The sequence below is a fragment of the Physella acuta genome, unplaced genomic scaffold, assembly GCF_028476545.2.
Source record: "Physella acuta isolate Inbredline_101_S28 unplaced genomic scaffold, ASM2847654v3 ptg000668l, whole genome shotgun sequence".
NCBI lineage: Eukaryota > Metazoa > Mollusca > Gastropoda > Physidae > Physella > Physella acuta.
Window position 1 is genome coordinate 1,134 of NW_026732187.1, and position 27,961 is coordinate 29,094.

The 27,961-nt window shown below is 39.3% G+C and overlaps 1 protein-coding gene across 1 annotated transcript; it reads right to left on the reverse strand.

Moving 5' to 3' along the window:
• LOC131948986 (GTP-binding protein REM 1-like) lies at positions 1-27,091 on the reverse strand (the record flags this gene model as incomplete). Its single annotated transcript, XM_059310736.1, has 6 exons — positions 26,846-27,091; positions 14,092-14,200; positions 12,335-12,490; positions 10,927-11,024; positions 3,311-3,393; positions 1-193 (listed from the first exon to the last, which is right to left on the reverse strand). Coding segments are annotated over exons 1-6 (859 nt in total), but the record flags the coding sequence as incomplete, so codon positions are not given.
• Positions 27,092-27,961: the final 870 nt, after the last annotated feature.

Consider the following 27,961-nt stretch of genomic DNA (forward strand, 5'->3'; position numbering starts at 1 on the left):
CATGTTTGGCCACCCGCCTCTGACGGGCCAGGTCTATCTTGTTGCCCACCAGGATGATGGCCTTGGTGGTCCTGTGGACCTCCCGCAGTGTCCTGATGCTCTTCAGCGCGTAGTTGTATGACGTCGTGTCGGACACGGAGAAAACCACGACGTAGGCGTCTATGGGTAGGTCTTCGGCTTCAAAGTCGGGGTGCTGTGGACAGACAAGGGTTAATAGAGCTTTATGTTTTTGGTTGGTCAGGCAAGGGTTAATAGAGCTTTATTTTATTATTGGTTATTTTATTTATTATTGGGTTCGCCAGGAAAGGGTTAATAGAGCTTTATGATTTTGTTGTCTTGGTCAAGCAAGGGCTAATAGAACTTTATGTCATTATTAGTTGGCCAGGCAAGAGTTAATATAGCTTTATTTTTTGTTGGTTGGTCAGGCAAGGGTTAATAGAGATTTATGTTTTTGTTTGGATTGGTCAGGCAAGGGTTAATAGAGCTTTATGTTTTTGTTTGGATTGGTCAGGCAAGGGTTAATAGAGCTATGTTTTTGTTGGGTTGGTCAGGCAAGGGTTAATAGAGCTTTATGTTTTTGTTTGGATTGGTCAGGCAAGGGTTAATAGGGTTATGTTATTGTTGGGTTGGTCAGGCAAGGGTTAATAGAGCTTTCTTTTATTGTTAGTTGGCCAGGCAAGGGTTAAATATAATCTATTGTTGCAAGGTCGGTGAATGGGTGTATGGAAGGGTTCAAGACCAAATCTCCTAACTAAATTTTGACAGGTTTGTAATGTTTGTTTCTTTTTCCAGATAAAATAGTTTCCGATGACAACGCACGCGTATATAATTTTAAGTCTTACTTGATATTTAATTAGTCATAAAAAATTAATTTAAAGATTAATATAATCAATAATAAACGTGCAGATAATCTGAAGTATAATCAATCACTCGATCAGTCAGAAGAGCTTAACTCACGGATCTTATCAATCCTACAGCATGACGACGGACTTAAAGGAATTTAATGAGAGGAAAATAATTTGGAAATAAAGAGCTTAAAGTTATTTAAGCTCTTTGCTCAATTAGATAAGAACTTAAAAAAAATTAAACAAAGAGCTTAAACCAAAGCAAGTTCTTTGTCTTACTAATCAACTGCTTTTTGAAATGGGAATAAACAGCTTAAAGCAAACTGAGCTCGCTGTCCCACTAGCTCATACTATTTATAACAGATTCAAAAGAACGAAGAGTTTGAACTAAACATTAGCTCACCATTATTTTAAATTTGAATAATGAGCTTAAACCAAACTAAGCTCTCTGTTCAACTAACCCACCATTTGAAATTTGAATACAGAGCTAAAACAAATTAAGCTCGATGTCCCTTTAGCCCACCCCTGTTTGAAATTTAAGTAAAGAGCTTAAACCAAACTAAGCTCATTGGCCGACTAGCTCACTGCTGTTACCACCTGTCAGCTTAATTTGAACAAAGAGCTTAAACAAAAGCCAGCCCACGTGATCAGTGTCTGGTCACGTGACGAGGTAGGTACAGTGACGTACGTAGGCGCGGGCTAATCAATATAATTAAATTAAGAATCGGAAATGGAATAAAGCCAGACAAGGAGTAATGAATATAAAGCCAGGCGACCGGGCAGTAAAAATGTCAGACAATGGAGGTTGGTTGTTTGATGGGTGGGGTGGGGGGGGGGGGGGGGGGAGGTGAGGGTGTGAGGGGAGTGGGATGGTTGTTATAGCTGGAAGGGTGGAGAGGTAGATGGGGTTGGGTAGAGTCTATATATTTTTGCTTAAAGGTGGCAGTAAGGTGTCTCTGTCTCTCTGTGTGTGTGTAGTTTTAGTTTGGTGATGGTAGTGACCTTGGTTGATGGAGATGGTAGTTGATTAACGAAGATGGTAGTTCTATTTGTTGATGAAGATGGTAGTAAAGTTGGTTGATGGCGATGGTAGTGTTGGTGGTTGATGCGGATATCACTGATAGGTTTGCTGTGATAGGCACGGTGTGTTGTTGAGGAAATTATATTGACTGGTATTGTTTGGGTTTTATGTTATTATAGAGATGGTACGATGGAGATGGTATGATGGGTTCGGTATGATGGGGATGGTATGATGGGGATGGTATGATGGTGATGGTATAATGGGGATGGTATGATGGGGATGGTAAGATGGGGATGGTATGATGGTGATGGTATGATGGGGATGGTATGATGGGGATGACATGATGGGGATGGTATGATGGGGATGGTATGATGGTGATGGTATGATGGTGATTGTATGATGGTGATGGTATGATGGTGATGGTATGATGGTGATGGTATGATGGTGATGGTATGATGGTGATGGTATGATGGGGATGGTATGATGGTGATGGTATGATGGGGATGGTATTATGGTGATGGTATGATGGTGATGGTATGATGGGTATAGTATCATGAGGATGGTATGATGGTGATGGTATTATGGTGATGGTATGATGGTGATGGTATGATGGGTATAGTATCATGAGGATGGTATTATGGGGATGGTATGATGGGGATGGTATGATGTGGATGGTATGATGGCATGGTATGATGGTGATGGTATGATGATGATGGTATGATGGTGATGGTATGATGGTGATAGTATGATGGGTATGGTATGATGGGTTCGGTATGATGGGGATGGTATGATGGGGATGGTATGATGGGGATGGTAAGATGGGGATGGTATGATGTGGATGGAACGCTTGGGATGTATGATGGGCATGGTATGATGGGGATGGTATGATGGGGATGGTATGATGGCATGGTATGATGGTGATGGTATGATGATGATGGTATGATGGTGATGGTATGATGGTGATGGTATGATGGGGATGGTATGATGGGGATGGTATGATGGGGATGGTATGATAGGATTTGTATAAAAATTATGTCATCACCAAGATAGTGGAATGGGGACAGTAGAAATGAAAATGGTTGTTTTAGGCATGGCATAATATTATGTTGTGATTTAGATGGTACGATGGGCATGGTATAATGATAATTTTTTGATCCAGATGGTAGAATAGAGATGGTAGAATGGGGATGGTTTGATATTTTGTTATGTTAGAGATGTTAGTATGGAGATGGTGTAATGAGAATGGTAAGATGGTGATGGTGTGATGATTATGTTATGATCGAGATAATAGAATGGAGATGGTAAGATGGGGATGGTATGATGGGGATGATATGATGGTGATGGTATGATGATTATGTTATGATCAAGATAGTAGACCGACGATGGTAAGATGGGGATGGTATGATGGGGATGGTATGATGAAGTTTACGTGCTAACCCCTCACCTGTTCCTCATCAAGGAAATGTAACGTTGATTCCTGCTCGTCCAATAGCACGTTGACATTTCTTTCAGGTTCGATAATATCAGCTGAAATAACATACAAGAACCATATGATTTTACAGGTGGAAAGTGGCATATATTCATATATATATATATATATAAATATATATATATATATATATAAATATATAAATATATATATATATATATATATATATATATATATATATATATATATATATATATATATATATATATATATATATATTAATATATATATATATATATATATATATATATATATATATATATATATATATATATATATATATATATATATATATATATATATATATATATATTTATTTTATATATATATATATATATATATATTTATTATATATATATATATATATATATATATATATATATATATATATATATATATATATATATATATATATATATATACATATGTATATGTATAAACAAGAGGAAAATATAAACCATGTATCATTTACAGTTGTTGAAATATAAATACTTTTTTTATTTAAAATTTACACAAATGTCTTCCATTATTTAGTAGATCGTGACTGTTAAATTACAAAATAAAATGCCATTATTTTAAATCTGTTTTTCAAAACCTTTCGGTAGTTAAAAAAAAACCATTCCCCTACATTCTTTAGTAAAAAACAAACCAGATCAGGTAATTTAAAACAGCAAGTCTTTTTTTTTTAACACGTTTTTCTTAACTCAGCTTCGCGTTTGTGGATTTGTTTGTTTGTTGTTAAAATTGACATCGAAAATTAGCCCACTTCTGATTGCTCTAAAGGGCAGAATGGTCGGGAAATTTGATGGTGAACGTACCCACGTTTTTTGTCATCAAATGTATGTAAATAGTTATTTTCTACTTTTTAGTCCACAAGAAAAACGTGGTTTTTTAAAAAGTTTTTTTTAAGTATTTTATTTAAATTTTAATCAGCCTGTTTTTAATTTTTAATCAAGCATACTATTTTTTTCAAGTCTGACACTTTTATTTATTTAATTTTTTCTCCATCCTCGCTTTGAAATCCGGCAGTACAAAAAGTGTAGACGTGTTAATTTCAAGCATGCTTTAAAAGTAATCTGCGGCCGCTGATTCAAACTCTTAACACCCCCATGAATAGGCAGCCGGTGAATTCAACTCTTAACACCAATGAATAGGCGGCCGCTGAATTCAACGCTTACACCCGTGAATAGGCGGCCGCTGAATTCAACGCTCTCACCCAATGAATAGGCGGCCGCTGAATTCAACTCTTAACACCCCTAACGTAGCTTCAACACAACATTCTACACGCGAGCTAGTTAAGTCGTACGGTGCTAATACAATTTGTTGCCCTTTTAGAATTTTCGACAGGACTGTTTTTTTTTTCACTGCGGGAAGCTGGAGGTGGAAGAATGTTAATTTTCCAAGTCACTTGACAAGGAGATTAGTCACGTGAGCACATTAAGACAGTGCCACTTGACCCAGGGTGGAGTGGGCATCCTCTAACCGAGATCACGGGCAGTCGAAACACACTGAAAACTCTACAGTAAACCATAATCCATTATAACAACAGGGTGTAGGACGAAAGGCCGACAAGACAAAAGGCCGACACGGAAAAAAGGCAGGCCGACATGGACAAAACTAACCCCAAAGTAAAAGTTGAACCCCAAACCCCACAGTAGGATAAATCCACCGTAAGAGCTAATCCTAAACCCCGCTGAAAGAGTTAATTCTAAATCTCAGAGTAATAGCTCATCCTAAACCAACTGTAAAATCAGAACTCTAAACCTTAATGTAACAGCGACACCTACAATCTTTGAATCCAACTTGAAACCCTGAACCCCTTAACGTCAACAACTTGTAAACCCAAAATAACACATAGATCATCTTCCCCCCCCCCCCCCCCCCCGCCCGAATTATCCTAGAGCCAGCACTAGAATCACTAGGAAAGATGATTTAATTGATATGGCAGGATGATGTAAATCTCCGTGTAGGACGGTGTAAATCACGGGTAGGATGGTGTAAATCATGGACAGGATGGTGTAAATCACGTGTAGGACGGTGTAAATCATGGACAGGATGGTGTAAATAAAAACAGGGTGGTGTAAATCACGAACAGGATGGTGTAAATCACGGGTAGGATGGTGTAAATAATGGGCAGGATGATGTAAATCACGGGTAGAATGATGTAAATCACAGATAGAATGATGTAAATCTTAGATAGAATGGTGTAAATCACGGATAGGATGGTGTAAATCCTCAGACAGGCCTAATCTCGGGGTCTGGCGTTGTAAATCACAGAGCTGGAAGGAGATCCCCGCCTCAGACGTAAATCAGCCCCTCCCCCTCCCCCCAGGATTCGACCCCTAGGGAATGACGTAAGGTGTAAAACCTTCCACCATCACTACGCTTACCACCATCTTGGTTGAACAGAACTCCCTAAAGTCGCGTAACTTAGTTAACGTTGGCACAAATCCTGATTGCGAATAACTCGGTCATTAGCTGAAATACAATGAATAAATGGGGGCATTACATCTTGTAACGATATCTTGGTGTACTTAGCCCTCTAGTAATAACTTTGATCCCTCGGGTGGGGTTAGGTGACCAGTCCCACGGATAGCTAGATGACCTATGTCCACCTATGGTGTGACGTAAGATGGACAGCCTAGATGTAGCTGGCACATTTATTACATTTCCTTGTTCGTTTCCGTGCAGGCTGCCAGTTCGTCAGGACAACCTTGACCCTGGGGTGGGAGACCTGGGGCTAATAAAGTGGCCAGGAGAGTGTCGGGGGTAGATGGTGGAGGTATGCCAGAAAGGCTGGATGTTAGAGGGGGGGGGTGGTGAGGTTTGGGGGAGATACCTGGATTGGTAGAGCTGGGGTACGGGGAATGGGGAGATAGGTGGGAAGTGGGTTAGGGGTAGTGTGGGTTTTGATAAAGTGTGGGGTGGTGGGTTGGGACGGGGATAGGGTGGGATTGATGTGTGGTTGTGTGGTGAGTAGGATAGTGGGTGTATATAGGGATTAGGATTGAAATGGGAAGCGGTGTGGGAAATGAAGAGGGGTTGGGGGCTGGGAATGGGGTGTTTTGATGAGTAAAGTCAGTAGTGGAGCGAGATGAAGAGTGGGGTGAGGAGGGGAGTGGGGTGGAGTGTGCATGTGAGAGGAGTGAAGTGACGAGGGGAATGGAGTGAGGAGGGAATGGATTGAGGTGGGGAGTGTTGTGATATGAGAATGGAATGAGGTGGGGGAGTGGAGTGTGGTGGGGAGTGGATTGAAATGGTTAGTGGAGTAATAGGTTATGTAGAATTTACAAACACGAGGTAAGTAGTTTTCACATAATGGCAGTTGCATATTAAAAATGCCATTGCTGTTACTAAATTCCTAATCTTACTTTTTAAACCTAATACACATCGTATCGTAACATTCAACCAATCCCCAAAACTAAACCCATCATTCAAGCAGACTTTTGAAGATAAACCAAAAAGATCCGAGAATTATTTACATACAAAACAGTAATAAAACACAATATTTACCTCCCCTGTAAAATAAATACGTCCCGAGTCTTCGTTTGTTGAATGTTAAGTCCCAACAAGAGAAAACAATTACCTCTAACGCTGTGGGATTACCCCCCTTTCTTCAGTAAATATTTGAGATAAAAAATTATATGCCATAGTCTAGATGGGACGGAGTGTTTTCCGACCTCTGGGAAAAATCGTAGGGAGGGGAGATAATTTCATGTTGAGTTGTCTTACAGGGAGATAATTTTTATTTTTATAGTACACGCTGACTGGTTTTCAAAACGGCGGATGTACGATAATTTTAAGGATATGTCAGAAAGGGAGATACATGTGTAGTAAATTTCCAGTTATTAAAAGGGGTGATAATTTTATAGATACAAAATTAACACGAATATATATATATATATATATATATATATATATATATATATATATATATATATATATATATATATATATATATATATATATATATATATATATATATATATATACATATGTATGTGTATGTGAGGTTTTGTGTATGCTTATACATTTTTAGGCCTATATATGTGCATATATTGACAAGACTTCAACTAGTTTATGATATCTGCTGTATACAAGTATATACATTATATGGAATTGTAAAGGAAGAACGATTAATATAACGTTCTTATTAGATCGTTTGCAGAAACTTTTTTAGATTTTAATAATATGCTTGTATATGTATACACAGAAAAAAAACAATATACGATTTAGAAAGGAAAAGAAAACAACGTATATTTGTTTCATCATGGTGTACATAGATAAAGGTACATCCCACAGCATACCACACATCCCTCACATCCCACACATCCCTCACATCCCACAAACACCATCCCACACATCCCACACCATCCCACACATCCCACAACATCCCATACATTCACACACCATCCCACAGCATCCAATACCACCCCTCCCATCCCACACCATCAAACACCATCCCACTCATCCCTCACATCCCACACCACCCCACACCATCCCTCGAATCCATCACCATCTCACCGCAACCCTCACCACCCCCACACCAACGCTCATCATCCCATACCATCACTCAACTCCCATACCATCCCTCCCATACCTTATTCCACACCAACCAACCATCCACCCTCACGCAGCTGTCTCTACTCTAAAATCGATCACATCCAGGATTTAAACATATGCGTTTTTATTATTCCTATCTCCGTATTTCGCAAGTATCACGCAAACACCGGCCCACCTATGCATAATTAACAGTCAACGTACACGTACAAAAAAAAGTCCGGCAATTAATCCGATGCTGTTGATTGTAATCTGTTTCCCTGGGTAAAAAATCGAGACATGATGATGTTGCAATTAAACTTTACCCCGGGATTTTAATTAGTCTGTCTGGCTGTCCAGTGCTAGGCTTAATTAGAGGTCATGACCTGATGTTTAATTAGTGTATCGGGAGAAGACGTTGGGTAAAAAGAGATCAGTTTAATTATTGGTGCATTAGCCTTATTCTAACATTCGATACTAGTATCTCCAATAACGATATTATAATCCTTAAGACTTTAATTTAAACCCAAACCATAAAACTGGTCCTAAGACTAGTCCAGAGGTACTTCCAGGCATTTCTCCGCAACCTCCTCCCCCTCCAAAGAAAGCCTACCCCCCCCCCCCCTAGAACGAAACGGAACTTATGTAGAAAATATATCGATTCTATATACATTGTGCATTTTTTTTCTGAATTTTACCGCTTGGTATAAAGCAGGGGTCTCCAAACTACGGCCCGCGGGCCGAATGCGGCCCGCGAGGTCCTCTCATCCGGCCCGCGGAGATCTTTTTGTCCACGGAAAAAAATGTGTTGGTAATTGCTGAGGAACTTTGCCCAGAAAAATCAAAGACATGCGTGGAAGAAACTGGCCCCCGGACTGAAAATTGATAGTTAATGCGGCCCTCGGACTGAAAAGTTTGGAGACCCCTGGTATAAAGGAATGGTAAAATAACAATAATTTAAAAAAATCAAATCACAAGTAGTACTATGACAGCACCGTTCCTGGGATTTTTCTCTAAAGCCCACCGGAATTTTTCTCTAAAGCCAACCGAATTTTTCTCTTAAGCCAACCGGAATTTTTCTCTAAAGCCAACCGGAATTTTTCTCTAAAGCCAACCGGAATTTTTCTCTAAAGCCAACCGGAATTTTTCTCTAAAGCCAACCGGAATTTTTCTCTAAAGCCAACCGGAATTTTTCTCTCCGGAATTTTTCTCTAAAGCCAACCGGAATTTTTCTCTCCGGAATTTTTCTCTAAAGCCAACCGGGATTTTTCTCTCCGGAATTTTTCTCTAAAGCCCACTTGGATTTTCCCCGGTAGACCGGAGGGTAAGTCCACTCCTGGCTGAATATAAACCTAGCCCTGTAAGAAACCGACGACTTTAAAAAAAAACATTATAAAATTCTAGAATGTTTTTTTTACGGACAAATACAGATGTAAATCATCCACCCCTCACCCCCTCCCTAAGCGCTACCCACAGGGGAAAAAGCATTTAACAAGCCTGACCTTGAAGTCTGCTCACGCCAACAGATTCCATAACAAAAGCCTTTCTGTACACAATTTATCTTTCTGATGGACGCATGCGCCGCGTGACGTCACGAACGTTTACGCCAAAAGTGACGTCAGCCGAGCTAAACTCGCATCAAACAGTGTAATTTCAACCGCGTAAGATCAAAGCTGTCTTTACGCACTTACAGCCAACTTCTTTAGAATTAAGACGGTTGGACATTTTTAGAACTAAAAAAAAATCACTGACGCCACCATGCCTATCATTATATTGTCCTCTAAAAAACAAGATTTCTCACTGTTTTCTCAAAAATATTTTTTTCTATATCATTGAGCGAAGAATACGCGTCCACCATGAATTATCGTCCTTGTTTCTATTTCCGTTCGTTTTGATTGTTTGACGGAAACCACCTAGACGTGACGTTATTTCTGCAGACGACATTTATCTAGATGGCGTCTGACGCAGTCTCGACACAAAGACAAGAAAAATTCTATGAAGGGAGATAATTAACCAGGGATAATAGTTTCAACGTTGTCTGCCCTTTATAAAACGAAAAAAAAAAGTGATTTTTTATCAAGATAAAACACAAATTCTTGTTAAAATAAATTAAGAAAAAAAAATATTCCGTTTTACGTTGTGTAATTTTTTTTTATAAAGAGAAGTCATATCACGGTACGCTATAAAATTTTTTGAAAAAAAAAAGCTTCATAATCATACTAATTCTAATTTGATCTGAAGTGCTAGCTAATATTAATTTTAAACGCAGACGTACGTAGTTTTTGTTTCTTCCGAAGTAGAGACATCTTAGTAATGAGTCATCACAATAATTAGACACTTACTCACAAGCTTCGCCCTTAAAACATCTACACCCTTATCACCTTTTCCATCTATACTCAAAACCCCATCCGCTCCCCCCTCCCCACCGCCCGCCCCCTCCTCCCCATCAAACCAATTACTAAGAACACCTTCCTCACATAAAATTACTCGCCTTTTGTCCAGTACTAATAATTACTCACACCCCATCCCACCCCATCATTACCAATAATTACACCCCAGAAATCTACTCACACACCACCTCCCCACATTAGCTCTTACACCCCGCCCCAAAGCTCACACACCTCCCCCACAAACACCCATTCACACACTCCGGGGCCCCCACCAATGCTACCTCCCACCCCAGTGCCTACCTTACTTTATCATCACCGGCTCAGGAGGTGTCTCCCCTTAGCCAGGCAGGCCTCAACACGGCAAACTCCGACTGACTGGCTTGGGTATTGGTTTATATGGCGTGTACGGGTTGACTACCCCACTGACACACACACACACACACCCACACCTACTTATACATACTTCTCCATACACACCTACTCACACAAACCTCCTATACCCACACCTACTCATACACCCACACCTCCACCCACACTCACACAAACCTATACTCACATCTACACACACACACAATCCTCACCCAAAACCACTCTTCCACCTACTCACCCCCCTCCCCCAATCTACTACTACAATGTACTCACGAGTATTTGATTCTGTGTACGTGCCCTTGTACTCCGAGGTCATGAACTGCCTGGTGAGTGCTGTCTTACCCACACCTGGTGCTCCCATCATGAGTACCCTGGGGACAGACAAAAAGACATCAACACCCCTGGGGACAGACAAAAACACATCAACACCCCTGGGGACAGACAAAAACACATCAACACACCTATCATGAGTACCATGGGGACAGACAAAAACACATCAACACCCCCATTATGAGTACCCTGGGGACAGACAAAACACATGAGTACCATAAGGACAGACAAAAACACATCAACACCCCTGGGGTCAGACAAAAAAAACAACACATGAACACCCCATCATGAGTACCGTGAGTTAACACAAATGCACATCAACACCATTTCGCCGTGTTTTGTTCAAGGTCTAACAATATCAGAAGACAGTAGCCTATTAGTGTTGAAATACCACTAAATGTCCAATATTGTTATTTCAGTTACACCGTCTGCTTCCAACCTCTCTGCCTGACCACCGTTTGGCTTGACCGATAAATCCCCCTCCCCCAGCGCCTAGTATAACCAACCAACCCTGATCCACACCCCGTCACTATTCATAACTACAACACATAATAACATAAATGTTCAAAATCCTGTAAAACTGTTGAACTATCTGATACGTTAGTTGCTAAAGGACCAAGTAGCAGTATGAGTCATGTGACAGAGACTGTGGGGGGGGGGGGGGGGGGGAGAGACTGGTGCATGCTGGGTTCTGTGTGATTTACTGGTTGAACTCTGAGATCTTTGGTATTTCAAACGTGGGTCAAACGTGATGGTAGCTATGGATTCTTAGGGGTTGCCATGGTAACGAGCTAGCTTTTTAAAACAATTGAAATGTCCCTCGTATTTATTTATGATATATATATACACACAGATACACACACACACACACACACACACACATATATATATATATATATATATATATATATATATATATATATATATATATACACAGAGATATATACATAAATATACACATATATACATAATTTTATATATATATATATATATATATATATATATATATATATATATATATATATATATATATATATATATATATATATATATATATAAATATATATATATACTTATATAAATTTATGTATACACATACTTATACATATTTATTGGTATGTATATATTGCAAGTTAAACATTAAAATATAGTAGACACCCTATTGATGTTATTAATCGTGACACAATCTAACTGTATAGATGAAAGTGTCGTCATTTCGCGTGATTATTTATTCAAGAGTAACGTCCCCTATCTGTCGTTCTAACTCCGAAGTCAGTAACCGGTATTAAAAATATGACGTCATTTACGCGTGTCCTCAAGGGTCTGTACACACGTGCGTGACGTCACTTACCTGTACAGGTGAATGTTGCTGGGGCAGACGACGGAGGGGGCCTGGGGGTGCGACTCCTCGCTCTCGGGGGCGCTGTCGTCTGACACCCAGCTGGGGCGCCTGGGAAGCTTGGTGTTGGCCTCTGTGATGGACGCCGCACTGCCTGAGGACATGAGACTGGGGGGGGGGGGAGGACATTTGTCAGACATCGGCATCATCCACATTGTGTGTGTTGAGTGTGGGGTATATGTGTGTAGGGGAGGTCTATGGCGATTGATCAATCTTTAACAGGTATAGCTGTTTGCTTTAAGCTTAACAGAAAATCGTTGTTGTGCGGGTATAATAAAACGGATCACCAGAATTTATTCACCATCTAACATTGACAGCACCCCCACTCCACCATACCCTCCACAAAAACATCAACAAACAAAAATTTAAAAAAAAATTTAAAGCGATAAATCATGTTTTTTTTACAACTTCACGAGAAAGCTCCTGTAATTGTTTATAAGCTGACACGAGATTTAAGATGCACCATTGTCAGTGTTGTCGTTTTGTTGTTAACTAATTTTAATGGTGTTGACTACCTTAATATCGCTAACAATTGGTGCACAAGTTTAAATATTTAACAAAATTTCAACAGATTTCTGTTCTTAAGTTAATTATCTCTGTTTTTTTATGGTTGCTATACACTTTTATTGGAAAGGAAGACCAAAATACATATGACAAGAACTGTAGACAACTTTTTTTTTTGTTGTAATGACCAATACTACCCAAGTTATAAAAACATGTTTTTAAGGAATCGTAGACATTATTTTTCGTTTTCTATTTTATTTAACCTTTACTTTAAAAAAAGCCTTTGAATTATTTTTATTACGGATGAACTTAACTGTTTGTATAACCTCCATTTTTTTTTATCAGACCATTAATCCGGAACAAAAAAAAAAAAAATTCAACCACATGAAAACGTCAAGAAACCCACATAAATCCCACTTTTACGTAACCGCGGCTAAAAAAAAAATCATCTTTACACAAAGTTTTAAGATGGGAATAAACCTGCCACCGACGTGACACATGACTGTAGAGATCACACGCCACGTTGGTGGAAGAAACGTGACGTTTATCACGTGATGTGTATGTGTGAATTAGAAAAGTGGTAAAATATTTCACATTAAAACAATCTAAATGGAGCTTGTTTTTTTAAAAAGTAAAACCCTTTAATTTAAAAGATAGATTATACACGTTATGTGCAAATTTTGAAAGTTAGATTATATACATTATGTGCAAAATTTGAAAGTTAGATTATACACGTTATGTGCAAAATTTCATAGTTAGATTATACACATTATGTGCAAAATTTAAAAGTTAGATTATACACATTATGTGCAAAATTTGAAAGTTAGATTATACACATTATGTGCAAAATTTGAAAGTTAGATTATACACGTTATGTGCACAATTTCAAAGTTAGATAATAAATGTTATGTGAAAAAAAATTAAGTAACTTAAAAAAAAATTTCCATTCAATTTTCGTAAGTAGAAGAACAAAACCCGCTAAATAAATTAAAATTAACCGACTTCATAAAGAAGTAATCTACTTTTGAATGGAACTCTTCCTTTAACAAAGAACTCGCGAACTGAAACAAAAAATTCGTCTGCCGCATGCAGATACGAGTTCACCACAGGCAAGCTATCGACCTTGACCTTGGCGAGGGTTCACCTGGCGACCTTGGCGAGGGTTCACCTGGCGACCTTGGCGAGGGTTCACCTGGCGAGCTCACCTGTTGGTAGATTTCTTGTATGAGTCCCCATGATTGACGAGTCCCTTTGATGTCGTCTTGAAGGACCGCACGCGCTGGATGCCGCATTTCTCGGGCAGGAGGAACTGCTCTGTTGGATGGAAAAAAAATTTGTTAGTGAAATGGGAAGAAATTAGTCCATGAAATCGGAAAACATTACGTTAATGAAATGGGAAAAAATTTGGTCTATGAAATAGAAAAAATTGCGTTCATGAAAAGAAATTACTCAATGAAATGGGAAGAAATTCGTTCATGAAATTTTAAACAATAATTTTTGTTAATGAAATTGGAAGAAATTGTTCTATGAAATGAAACCAATTCCGTTTAAGAAATGAAAAGAAATTGATCTATGAAATGGAAAGAAATTCGTCCATGTAATGAATTCGGTTTATGAAATTGAACGAAATTGATTTTAAAAAATGGCACAAAATTGGCCCATTACCAGGAATAAATTGATAAATAAAATAAAACAAAATTAGTGTACGAAATTGAACATCTGTTAAAGTAAACTAAACTGTTCTATGAAACAAAACAAACTATGAAATATAGTAAAATTTGTGTAGAAAATGGAATGGATTACATTAAATGGATCAAAATTGGTCTAATAAATAGAAAAAAAATTGGCCAATGAAATGCCATTGGCTATCGACGCAAGTCGTAATTGGTCAATGAAATGAAATTGTTCTTTGAAAAGAAAACGGAATGGAAAAAAAAACGTTGAAAATTAACAAATAACTGATGAAAAAAAAAACAACTCTTGTCTATGGGAAAAAAGAACAATTATGTCTTTTGTGGACTCAAAAACCTTCAGCCAATATAGCAGGCTTACGGACAGAGGAGATAACTCATCAAACAATACTTAAAATAACTCCGCCTTCGTTGATTGTAGAAATAATTAACGACTCGTGTAGAAAATGGAACGTTATTAAAAATGTCAAGAGCCCATCTGCTGTGTGATGTAAAATTTAACGGGTAAATACAGCAAGATGTTAAATTTAAAACAAACATAATTGGAACTTTTCTTCAGGTGTAGTTGGTAAACAGATCATTAATTAGCAGCTAATTAAATATTTTACAATGTTTAGAAAAAAAAATGTAGATCTGCAATGACGGGTCAACGTGTAAAGGACTACAACATTATCTTCTAGTGAGTCCGCGTTTCGTTAGCTTTTGCCCGCAGTTGGTATTACAGAGCCGGAGCAGCACGATCCAATCCAATGGACGCTGTTCCAGTAGCGTAGCGAGGGGGGGGGGGGGGGGGGGGCATATGTCCCCGGGCGCCGACCTTAGGGGGCGCCAAAATGGGTTGGAAAAATAAATTGAAAGGTTGAGGGGGGTGCAAATTGAAAGTTTGAGGGGGGGGGGGGTGCAAATCGAAAAGTTTGTCCCCGGGCGCCGGGAAGGGTCGCTACGCCTCTGCGCTGTTCACACAACAATAGCAACCTTGTTTTAACACTATCGCTATTCACACAGTTTTAACAACATTGTTTTAAATTTGAGGCTATTCTCACAATCAGAGCAACCTTGTTTTAAAACTGCGGCTATTCACACAATCGCAGCAACCTTGTTTTAAAACTGAGGCTATTCACACAACTATAACTACGTTGTTTTATAACTAAGGTTATTCACTCAACACTGTTTTATGTTATGTAAAGTAATCTGTTTTATCAAGTATAGTTTTTTTTCAAATAAACCTGGCAATATTTAATAAATTTGAATAAAAATCTGGCAACACTAAAGCAAGAATTTAAACAATTTTTATGATGGTCATACTACAAGTCTAGAGCTATCGAATTCGCTGTTTGATTACTTTAATTATCATATCAAAATAGAAAGTCTGCATTGGGCTACTTGTTTTTATTTAAATAAACGACATCTTATTTAATACTTGATTGATTTTACATTTCAACTTTTTTTCTAACATTCACATCCAACACAATGAAAAAATTTGTTTGACAGCTTCACATTTTTTTTAAACGAATACATTTAAAAAAATCAATCTTGTAAGTCACACAATTGCCCAGCTAAGATTTAGTTTGATTTCGAAAATTGAGCGATAGAATTAAAACGCTATTTAAAGATATTTTACGCCTGCGCGCAACGTGAAACTTGATCAATCTAAAAATAGCTGAGACACGTCAGAGATCATACGTCAGGCAAGAAAAAAATGGCGCGTCACTGATGACAGATGGCGCTGTTAGATGTCTAAATCTAACTTTTTGACGTTATGAGTTCGAATATTTTTTTTTTAATATGTCGCTTTGTAATTTATTTGAAATTTATTATTTTCTTTTCAATTTGTAGGAAATGTAATTATGTAATTAGACGAGGAAGGCTAGAAAATGGGAGTTAATTAGCGTTTTATTTCATCCAATCAGCTTAGTTAAAAGCTTGAGCTAGGGGAACTCCAAGATGGCGGGTTTAGTGTTAGGTTTTAAAATTGGTCATTAAGGCGTTGGCTACATCCAATGTCTACCCCCCCCCCCCCTCATACCCACGCCACCCCGCACCCCGAAACAAAATATAACTTATATAAAACATTTTTTTAACCCGCGTCCTACCCCCACCCATTCCCCGGAAAACTGAGTCCATCCCCACTCCCAAAGTTTCAAGTGCCCCCCCCCCCCCCCCGAGAAAAAAAGTCTGGAAAAAAACACTGGTTATGTCGATATCGCCGTAAAGTTAGAGGACAGGGTTTTGTTAGTTAGTACTAATATCATTGTTTGTATTTAAGTTAAGTATAGGGTTAGGGCTATGAATGTAATGCATTCAAAAAGTGGCGACAAAACATGCTGCTGGATTTGTAATTTTTTTCTAAAAGCACGGAACTATTCCCTTATAAACCCGTGTGTCTGTGGAGGGCAGGTGAAGTAGAGCTTATCTGCTTCAATGACGTTGTTATAATCAGGGATTTTTTTTACTCAGTTCAATGCTCATTCAAACTCAGTTCTCATCATAGATTGGGGTCAGCGTGGTCAAGTCAGTAAAGCTCATGGTTGCTAAACCGAAAAGCCCCGAGTTCGAACCCTCGGGCAGATGAGGCTCCTTAGCTGGGGACAGTCACTCTTCTAGGAGAGACAACTCCAAAATCAAACAACTGCTGTCTTGTAGTTTGTTCTTGGTTGGACAAAGGCCATTGAAGCAAATCCAAAAAGAAAAGCAGGCTGAAATTGGAGTCAATGGCCTTAATGGCGCATAACCAGTAGACACGTATTCCTTAATTGTGTTGGTCGAGCCGACAAAAAGTTCATGGTTGATAAATTCGAAAAAGTCTCGAGTTCAAACCCTCTGATAGATAATGCTCGATCAACTCGAACACTAAAAATTAAGTCAATTGAGCACTTGCTCAGCCAAAGTCAGTACCTTTCATAGCTGCGATCCCTAAACGAAAGGAAACTTGCAACATATTTCGAGATTGTCTGTTAGGTAACCACCCCAGTCCCTCCTCTCTTTCCCTCTCTGTCTTAATTTCTCATTTCTCTCGTATTCTTTGTCTCTCTCTTTCTCGCCTCATTCATTTATCAATATACAAAAAATCGATTTCACTGGATAACAAAATGACATTTTTTTTGCGATACAAAAACTACCAGCTTGGCTGGATCACAAAATGGCAGTTTAGATTACATAAGATGCCAGTTTTTGCCAGAAAAAATTCTCACTCCGATGCGCGTGCGTGTTGAAGGTCATCACGTGATGCTGAGGGGTGAAATCAAGGTAAAGACTAAAGTTGATGCGGCGATATCCACTCCCACTCCCACACTCTCAACCCCACACCTCAAGCCCCGCAACTACACCCCCCACAACTCAACTCCGCATCTCCCCTTATCTCCACCACCACAACCTTCACTTCCTCCTTCACACTTACACTCACACCTCCACCCTCACACCACCCTCACTCATCATACCTCCGCCTCCACCCTCACACCACACACCTCCACCTCCACCTCCACCCTCACACCTCCACCTCCACCCAACACCTCCACCACCACACATCCACCTCCACCCTCACACCTCCACCTCCACCACCACACCTCCACCACCACACATCCACTTCCTCCTTCACACTCACATCTCCACCCCACACCTACACCCCACACCTCCACCCCCACATCTCACCCCATACATCCACCCAAATCTGTACCCACACACCTGCACCCCACACCACCTACATCCTCACATCTCCACAATCACCCTCACACCACCCTCACACCTCCACCCCCACATCTGTACCCCTCCACTCCACTCCCCACCCCAAAAAACATTCGCAGCATTAGTATAATTTTTCTTTAATTATCTATTTGGAAACCACTAGAAGCTAGCAGCTGTTTTACTCATTCCCCTACCAAGAAAAACATCCCTGGGTCAACATGACCTGGCAGATTTCGCTTAAATTACGTCTTCACCTGTTGGTGACGTAAGTCAGTGGTACGTACTAACACAACGGACGTACAGCCATATTCGAATACCAAGTATCGGTGAGGTAATACTTGTCTAGTTGCCTTATCTATAAATAACAAAATCGAATATCACTTAATTTAGTACTTCTTGCCCATGTATTCGAATATTTAGTATCGCCGGAAATGATAATTTGACTCTAAGCCTTACAGTACAGGTGCACTACCAAGTGGAGGCACGGCGTACTAGGGGAGGGTGGGGACATAGTGTGAGCAGTGGCGTAGCGAGGTCGGGTGTCACCCGGTGCGGCACTTAATGGTGTCACCCCCCAGAGGCGTAGTGACCCTTCCCGGGGACAAATTTTCGATTTGCACCCCCCCCCTCAAGTTTTCGATTTGCACCCCCCACTCAAGTTTTTCTCTATATATTTTGCTATTTTTTGCCTTGGTGTCACCCCCTAAGTGGTGTCACCCGGTGCGATCCGCACCCCCGCCCCCCCTCGCTACGCCTCTGAGTGTGAGGGGTGGGGCGGCGTTGTGAACATAGAAGCAAACATACAAACATTTATATCATCCTTATCATCAACCTTATCATTACCCTTATCATCAACCTTATCATCACTTATCATCATGCGTATCATCACTTATCATAACCCTTATCATCAACCTTATCATCACCCTTATCATCACCCTTATCATCAACCTTACCATCAATCTTATCATCACCCTTATCATCACCATTATCATCCTTATCATCAACAGTTATAACAACCCTTATCATCACTTATCATCAACCTTATCATCAACCTTATCATCAACCCTTTCATAACCCTTATCATCACCCTTATCATCACCCTTATCATCACCCTTATCACCCAAAACATCGAAACACGGACGATTACCGATACCACCTAATTAAAATCTGGACACGCGGTGCACCTGACCAAATAAACATTGGTAAAATAATTCCAAGACAGCTGACAGAAGTGCACCTACCCTCACCTAGAAAACATCCTGTTTTTTTCAGGACGTGTTATACAACACACACATATGGGGAACATATTATACGAGGGGAAATGTCGCACCCATTGGCTGTGTAAACACGTGTTCAACAACTTCTCTATAACGACATAATACAGAATCGGAAGTCTATAAATGTGTACGGCAGACTTTGCTGTAGCAGCAAGAATGTTAACACCAATACATATTTCAAAAGTGTGTATGACACAAATGTGTACATGAAGCAGACTGGTATAAAACAAATGTGTACAAGGAGACTGGTATAACAAAAATATGTACAGTACGGAGAATGCTATAACAAAAATGTTTTGTATGAATGAGACTGCTATAACACAAATGTATACTGGTATAACAACAATGTGTACATCAGACTATGACATAAGAAACCTCATATAAAAACATTGCTTAACTCGTCGTCTTGTAAGAGCAGCACATCAATTTACTAACAATAACCATTTAACAACTATACAACGATTCATTCTCTACATATATTTTCATTAAATATATCACATGAACGATATCATTGCTTTATATAATTTCATGAAATCTTTACATAACATCCACCATTGTAAAACATCGTTTTATCAAATCATATATTTTCCGACCCCAACAACGTAATTCATTATTACATTAAATCTTATATTTTATGTGACCCACAACATCACAATAGATCGTTTCATCGAATCTTATAATTTGCGATCCCAACAACGTAATTCATCTTTTCCTAAGTTGTTTACACCGCGATTCCACCAAAATTTCCATAAAATATTTTTAAATACCTTCCTCCCCCACCTATATAACTAATGAGCACGAACTTCGTTCATTTTTTATCATCCGCAAAGATTAGAGTCAACACTTCACCCCCCAACTCCACCCCCCCCTCACCTCCTCGCAGAGTGGAACCGTTCTTTGACGCAGCGCCAGTCTCACCTACATGGCACCGGTTCAAGTACAGTCTGACAATGGCGCAGGTGTGTAGCTGCATTCTCTAGGTGAGTACACACATACAGACACATGTACTGTCTGACAATGGCGCAGGTGTGTAGCTGCATTCTCTAGGTGAGTACACACATACAGACACATGTACTGTCTGACAATGGCGCAGGTGTGTTGATGCATTCTCTAGGTGAGTACACACATACAGACACATGTACTGTCTGACAATGGCGCAGGTGTGTAGCTGCATTCTCTAGGTGAGTACACACATACAGACACATGTACTGTCTGACAATGGCGCAGGTGTGTAGCTGCATTCTCTAGATGAGTACACACATACAGACACAGGTACAGTCTGACAATAGAGTGAGTACACGGTTATAGAAATAGATACAGTCTGACAAGGGGATGGGTGTGTAGCTGCATTTTGTAGGTGAGTACACAGTTACAGACTGAGGTACTGTTTGACAATGATGCACGTGCAGCTATCTGTAGATGATCATAGATACAGGTACTGTCTGACAGGGGTGGAGGTGAGTACACAGTCACAGACACACATAACTGCGTGAGCAGCGCTGTCATGTATATGTAAGATATAGCACGATGTCTGCAATGATATTATCGCTGAAATGTAAACACGTTCTTTTATGGTGTAAGCAAGCTGTAAGGTATGCGATTTTAATCATAAGTCCTGGTGTAAGTTGGTATGTATAAGATGTAAGCATGCAGTGATGTTAGGTGTAAGATGTAAGAAGTGACCTACACATGCTAACCCTGAAGAATAATCACGATTAAATAAAAACAAAAATGAAAGCACGTTCTTTCATGGTGTAAGCAAGCTGTAAGGTATGCGATAGTAATCATAAGTCCTGGTGTAAGTTGGTAACTATAAGATGTAAGCATGCAGTGATGTTAGGTGTAAGATGTAAGAAGTGACCTACACATGCTAACCCTGAAGAATAATCACGATTAAATAAAAACAAAAATGAAAGCACGTTCTTTCATGGTGTAAGCAAGCTGTAAGGTATGCGATAGTAATCATAAGTCCTGGTGTAAGTTGGTAACTATAAGATGTAAGCATGCAGTGATGTTAGGTGTAAGATGTAAGAAGTTACCTACACATGCTAACCCTGAAGAATAATCACGATTAAATAAAAACAAAAATGAAAATGAAAGCAACATCAAATGTCCATATCTGTAATAACGTGTGAAAACTTCGGTTCGTACTTCCTAACGCTAGGCCTTAGTGCGATTTTTTTAACGACTTGATTACCAAGATAAATCTCGAACAACATCGTTGTAGCCACACGCTTGAATGTGTGTGAGTATCGGTTTGGTGAACTTGAACATAAGTTTCTTTCCTTTATTATTTCTTTATTATAACAACACAAAAGGTTCAACATAAGCCTCTATATCACATATAGGGGAGATAGTACAATGCAAAAAAGCTTGAAGTTTGGACAAGCCAAAAAATTTTAGTTTTTGCCCAGCTTTTCCAGAAAATAAAGCAGGAACATCTAGATTAGAACTTCGCTTTAAGTAAAAAAAAAAACAACATATATTCTAACCATAAAGATGCAACAAGTTAAAATATTTTCGCAACAGGCGGTACTTTGTGCTGTAGAAAAAAATGTTTATGAACGAGGTGTGACACTTTAATCCACCGCAGGTAGAGCTCACCTAATCCACCGCAGGTAGCGCTAATCCACACTTAAATTTAAAGTGTGAGCAATGTTAACGATGCAGCTACTGTGCCGGATAAAGTGGCTCACACTGGTAGATAGAAACTTGCACGTGTGGTGTGTGTGGGTGTGTGTGGAATAACTGGAGCAGATATTTGCCACATTGGAAGGCTAGACAGAGCATCGAACGACCAGGAGCGAGCGGGCATATTTTAAAAAGAGATTAGCCCTAATCAATTGAAAGATATATTATCCCAAAACAAATTTAAAAAAGAGATTAGTCCAAAAAAATTTAAAAAGAGATTAGCCCAAAACAAGTTGAATGAGGGATTATTAGCCCTAAATATTTTGAAAGAGAGATTATCACAAAACAATTTGAAAGAGAGATTATCACAAAACAATTTGAAAGAGAGATTATCACAAAACCACTTTAAACAAGAAGTTAGATTATAAATACTTGAACGTAAACATTTAGTCCAAAACAGCTTACGGACAAGTTAGCCCTAAAAAAGATTGAAAGTAAGGTTAGTATATAAATAATTTAATTGAAAGATAAACATAATAGCCCATACGTTGATAACAAAAACATATTAGTATATAACCAGATTAAAAGTAAAACATTTCAGCCCATAAACAGCTTAAAGACCAATTTTAGTCTGCACACAATTCTCTGATAATTGCAATCTTCCCTAAGATTAGCCCCTACTTGCTTCTATAGAGGGGTTACCTTTGATATACTTTGAGATCCACTGCTATTCAGCTCGCTTCGAGCAGATAATGAAGTAAATGATGGCACTAATGAGGGTTGATTTCATCAATCAACACCATAATTATCAGAGCGCGTGAGATCCCCCACCCCCGTCGTGGATGACGTCATTAGTGCTGGTCATTAGACTGACGCAACTAGCCTGTCCCTGCGTCATGATTAATTAATTATTCTAAATTTATCCCAGAACCCATTCGCATTTAAAAAAAAAACACTTTTAATTTAAAAATGAGTTAAATACGATTAATAAATGTAAAATAATGTCAGGGATTAAAAAAAAATGTTAATTCAATATATTTGAGACAGTTTATTTTTGGAAACGGAATCCATTTTGTGTAATTGACAGCTGGTTGAAAAGTTGACCACTGTAAAGATAACAAAGAAGAATCATGCATGGATTGGCGAGGTGAGTCAATCAAAGTCTGACTCCCCGACTGACTCTTGTAAGACTCAAGTCAATATTGCATCTTCTGTAAAATACACGGCAACTCTAGGTAGGTTTGAATGGAAATAGTTACAGTAGGCCTACTTACTCTAAAGACATGTCAAGCTAAGTGTACCAATACCTACAGGCTCAAAACTATAGTAATATACACAGTGCACGAAGGTTCATTAGTTCAAAACCTGTTTACCCTAACATATGTTTGTCAACGCCGTTTGCCCGAACATGGGTTTATGAAAATGATCGAAAAACACTTTCCTGAACCGACATTAGCTCAAAATCCGTTTGCCCGAATGGACTTTTGTCAAAGGCCGTTAACTCAAATGCGAAAAATGCCCAAAATGGACGAATGCTCAAAAGCCAACTAATTCTATGAACGGGATAATCATGGCTTACTGAGTACTCAACTATGCGATATAACACTATTTCAGAGTACTTAACCTCAGTATATCACAAAACAGATATAGATCTACTAATAAACTAACGAAATGTTTTTAGCACCCAGTACTAACCTTCATACCGACAAGAAAATCGAAGTACTCTTGCATTAACTTTTATAGTCTTGATGTACTGAGTACTAATCAGCTTCGTTTCGACTACACGCACCAAGTACTACAGCTTTATAAAACACGCATGCGTGACGCACTAACTCACACTAATTTAGTTAATTAGAAGAGTAACATCATGGTGAGACACCAATTAAAAGGCTAATCAAATTAGAACATATCTGCAGGCAATAAATTAGGTAATAAAATGGCCGGAGGGGGTTGGGCAGTTCTTGAGAATGTCGAGACCCTGAACAACCGGAAGCAGAGAGAAATTTGAAGTCCCGGGCTGGGGACTGAAGTGGATGTTGATTGGCTGGAAATATGGCTCTATGGGGGGGCTCAAGTTGTGCTGGGCGCTATGGGGGGTGAGAAGTATTTTTTTTCCCTAAATCAACATCGTGACGTCAATATGCCTAGGATGTGTTTTTTTTTATCATTTGTTTCATCTGAAAAGATCGCAGTTGAGTTTTTATGTACGAACATGTTTGACATTTTTAAAAAACCGGAAGTTGAGCTTTTGTCGTAAACTTTCTTTCAGGGGAGGTAAAAAAAAGAGTGTAAACAGACGGTAAACATTATGGTCACGTGGTGGTGCGATCACGTGATTCGAGCGAGCAGATGAAAGGTAGTGTAGACGTGTACAAGGCAACCAGACAAAACAAACATGGGGAGCAGCATCGCTTCATGGAAATGTCATTAGTGAGAGTCGATTACATGGCTAAAGGGGGTTTAACGTTATCAGAAGTGTATGTTTTGGAGGGTTTGTATGTTGTGGAAAATCTGTATGTTGTAGCGACTTGTACTTTGTAGAATATTTGTATGTTGTACCAGGCGTGCATGTTGTAAAATATTTTAGACTTGTATGTTATATAAGAAGTGTATTTCTTCTTTTTCTTCATTGTTCTTAATTTTTGTGTCGGAACAATTAAATATACTTGTTATGCACCATAGGTCGTTGACTCCGATTTCAGCCTGCTTTTCTTTTTGGATTTGCTTCCATAGCCTTTGTCCAACAAAGAACAAACTACAAGGCAGTAGTTGTTTTATTTTGGAGTTCTTTCTCCTAAAAGAGTGGCTGTCTCCAGCTGTCGAGCCTCATCTGCCAGGGGGTTCAAACTCGAGACATTTCAGTTTAGCAACTATGAGCTTTACGGAATCGACCACGCCGACCTCTAGACGTGTATTTAATAACAGACTTCAGACTTGTATGTCATATGAGAGTGTATGCAGAAACATACTTGTAAGAGATTTGTTTGTTGAATCAGACTTACATGTTGTAGCCGACTTACATTGTCATCTTCTTTAGTTTACATATCTTCGCCTTGAAATGGTTAGCAAACACGTTGAATTTCATTTTTATTATGTTTTTTTCTTTAACAGAACGTTAGGAATTTTTTTCCCATCAGCATTTCAAAGAAAAAGTTGAGTCAGAAATTTTGCAGGATTTTGTTAGTTATTTATCTCTATAAGTTAATGCGCCATGATAATGTTTATATAAATAATTAGGCCTAGGGTAATCATTGCGGGAAAGCATCTGGCAGAGGCAGGACTGTAATGGGGGACTGCCAGGACAATTGCCGCTGGAGGGTGCTTTCTGTGGGGGCCCCATGTGTCCTTGGCACAAAAGGGAAAATAGCAACGAGTGTAATCGTTAAATAGAAGATTCATATCATAGTCGTATGTTATTGACGATAATGCTTTCCATAACGTAAAAAAAAACAAAAATAAATAATACCAACATAATCTATGAAGTTTACCTGGCATATTTTTTCTGTCTTTACAAATACAATATTTTACATAAAGCAGCAACCTTCAGTGTAAAACAACATCAACGTTTAACTTCGCTGACCAATTTTATTTTAACGATTTTTCCTACCGATATTTTAATTCACCTGAGTTTGTTAATAGCCATTAGTGGAAATCAATACGAGGATTTTTATCGTGTCAATTGATTTAATTACTGTGTAATTAGTGCCATGATTAAATGCCATGATATGCCAATGATGAGTTGTAGAGGGTGGTGATGGTTAGAATACATTACTACGTAGCCATTGCAAGCTACTTTATTCCATGTTTTTGGGAGCGATTTTTGAAAACGGAAGTCTAGTGTTTCATGAACTTTTAACTCGGGTCTCGACTTCGTTTTGATAGGAATTTTGGCTCAAGCTTCATGGAGCCATTTTTTTTTAACTTTACCTACACAGGTTAGATTTTTCTTTACGGCAATCTAGATGTGATTATTAAATATTAAGGGTCCTGGAAACTTCGCAAGTTTGATGTATATGTATGTGTGACTGTGTGTGTGTGTGTGTGTGTGTGTGTATGTTTGGTTTTGTGGTGGTTGAGTTTTTTAAACCGGAATTCTGGATTTTATTTTATACGCAAGCTGCCAGTTTTTGCCTTAGAATTTGGACATTGTGTTTCTGTGAGAAGGTTACCTGGGCACTGACTTACCTGGAAGAGGCAGGTAGGCATTTGGAAGACTGTTGTGTTTCTGTGAGAAGGTTACCTGGGCACTAACTTACCTGGAAGAGGCAGGTAGGCATTTGGAAGACTGTTGTGTTTCTGTGAGAAGGTTACCTGGGCACTAACTTACCTGGAAGAGGCAGGTAGGCGTTTGGAAGACTGTTGTGTTTCTGTGAGAAGGTTACCTGGGCACTAACTTACCTGGAAGAGGCAGGTAGGCGTTTGGAAGACTGTTGTGTTTCTGTGAGAAGGTTACCTGGGCACTAACTTACCTGGAAGAGGCAGGTAGGCGTTTGGAAGACTGTTGTGTTTCTGTGAGAAGGTTACCTGGGCACTAACTTACCTGGAAGAGGCAGGTAGGCGTTTGGAAGACTGTTGTGTTTCTGTGAGAAGGTTACCTGGGCAACTTACCTGGAAGAGGCAGGTAGGCGTTTGGAAGACTGTTGTGTTTCTGTGAGAAGGTTACCTGGGCACTAACTTACCTGGAAGAGGCAGGTAGGCGTTCGGAAGACTGTTGGTGCGGGGTCTCTGGGCGAGCTCTATGTCAATGTTAAGTTTGGGGCGGGGGCGGTTCTTGAAGGAGGACGAGCGGGAATGGGGCGCCGAGTGGGGCGCGTCCAACTTGGGCGCCGAATGGAAAAAATGTTCGTCGTCGGGGATTCTCTCCCCTTCAATCAGGATGTCCATGTAATGGACATCCATGTTGGGCTGCAGGGGTCACAGGGGTCAAAGGGTCGGTACCCGTCTGGCTCGCAGGGGTCTTTTGCCGCCTGGGTCACTGGGTCTTTTGCCGCCTGGGTCACAGGGGTCACAGGGGTCACAGGGATCGGTACCCGTCTGGGTCACAGGGTCTTTTGCCACCTGGATCACTGATATCTTTTCCTGCTTGAGTCACAGGGGTCTTTAGTCTCCAGGGTCACAGTATGTGTAGCCGCCTGGGTCACAGGGGTCAGGTGTTGCCTGGAGTAAACCTGGGTCCTTATGGGTCGAAGCTGGGTCTTCAGATTTCTCAGTCTACATCAATGTTATGGCGCCTTTGAAATAAAACAAATACAAGAGATTTAATTATTTAGACACAAACGCACATACGAATATTTATTTCAATATAGACCTAGAAAACAAATTCCCAGCATATCAATAAATAAAGGCATATAAAAAAATCGCCACAGACATACATCAATTTATAAAGAAGCATACGAAGATACATAAATAGGCTTAGAGTTATAAAGAACTTAAAAACCATTACACAGTTATAAAGGAAAAAATCTCACGGAACTTTAAAAAAAAAGTTTTTAAATTTAAAACGTTTATTTAACGCGCCAGCTATATGTGTTGCTACGTCAACAAAAAATGGAATTCATTTTCTTCTCAATCCTTTTTTTTTTCATTTCCGGTATACGGTTTATTTCCGGGTACCACGTGATAACCAAGGGTAGTTTCACACTGTAACGTCTTTATGAATGTGTATGTGTGTGGTCTTGTATCGTGAGCCGATACACATTTTCGCAACGTCAAATCGATCTTGATTCGATTGAAATGTGTGTATGTGTGTGAAGGTGTATGTAAGAGTGAATGCGTATAAGTATTTTTGTGTGTGT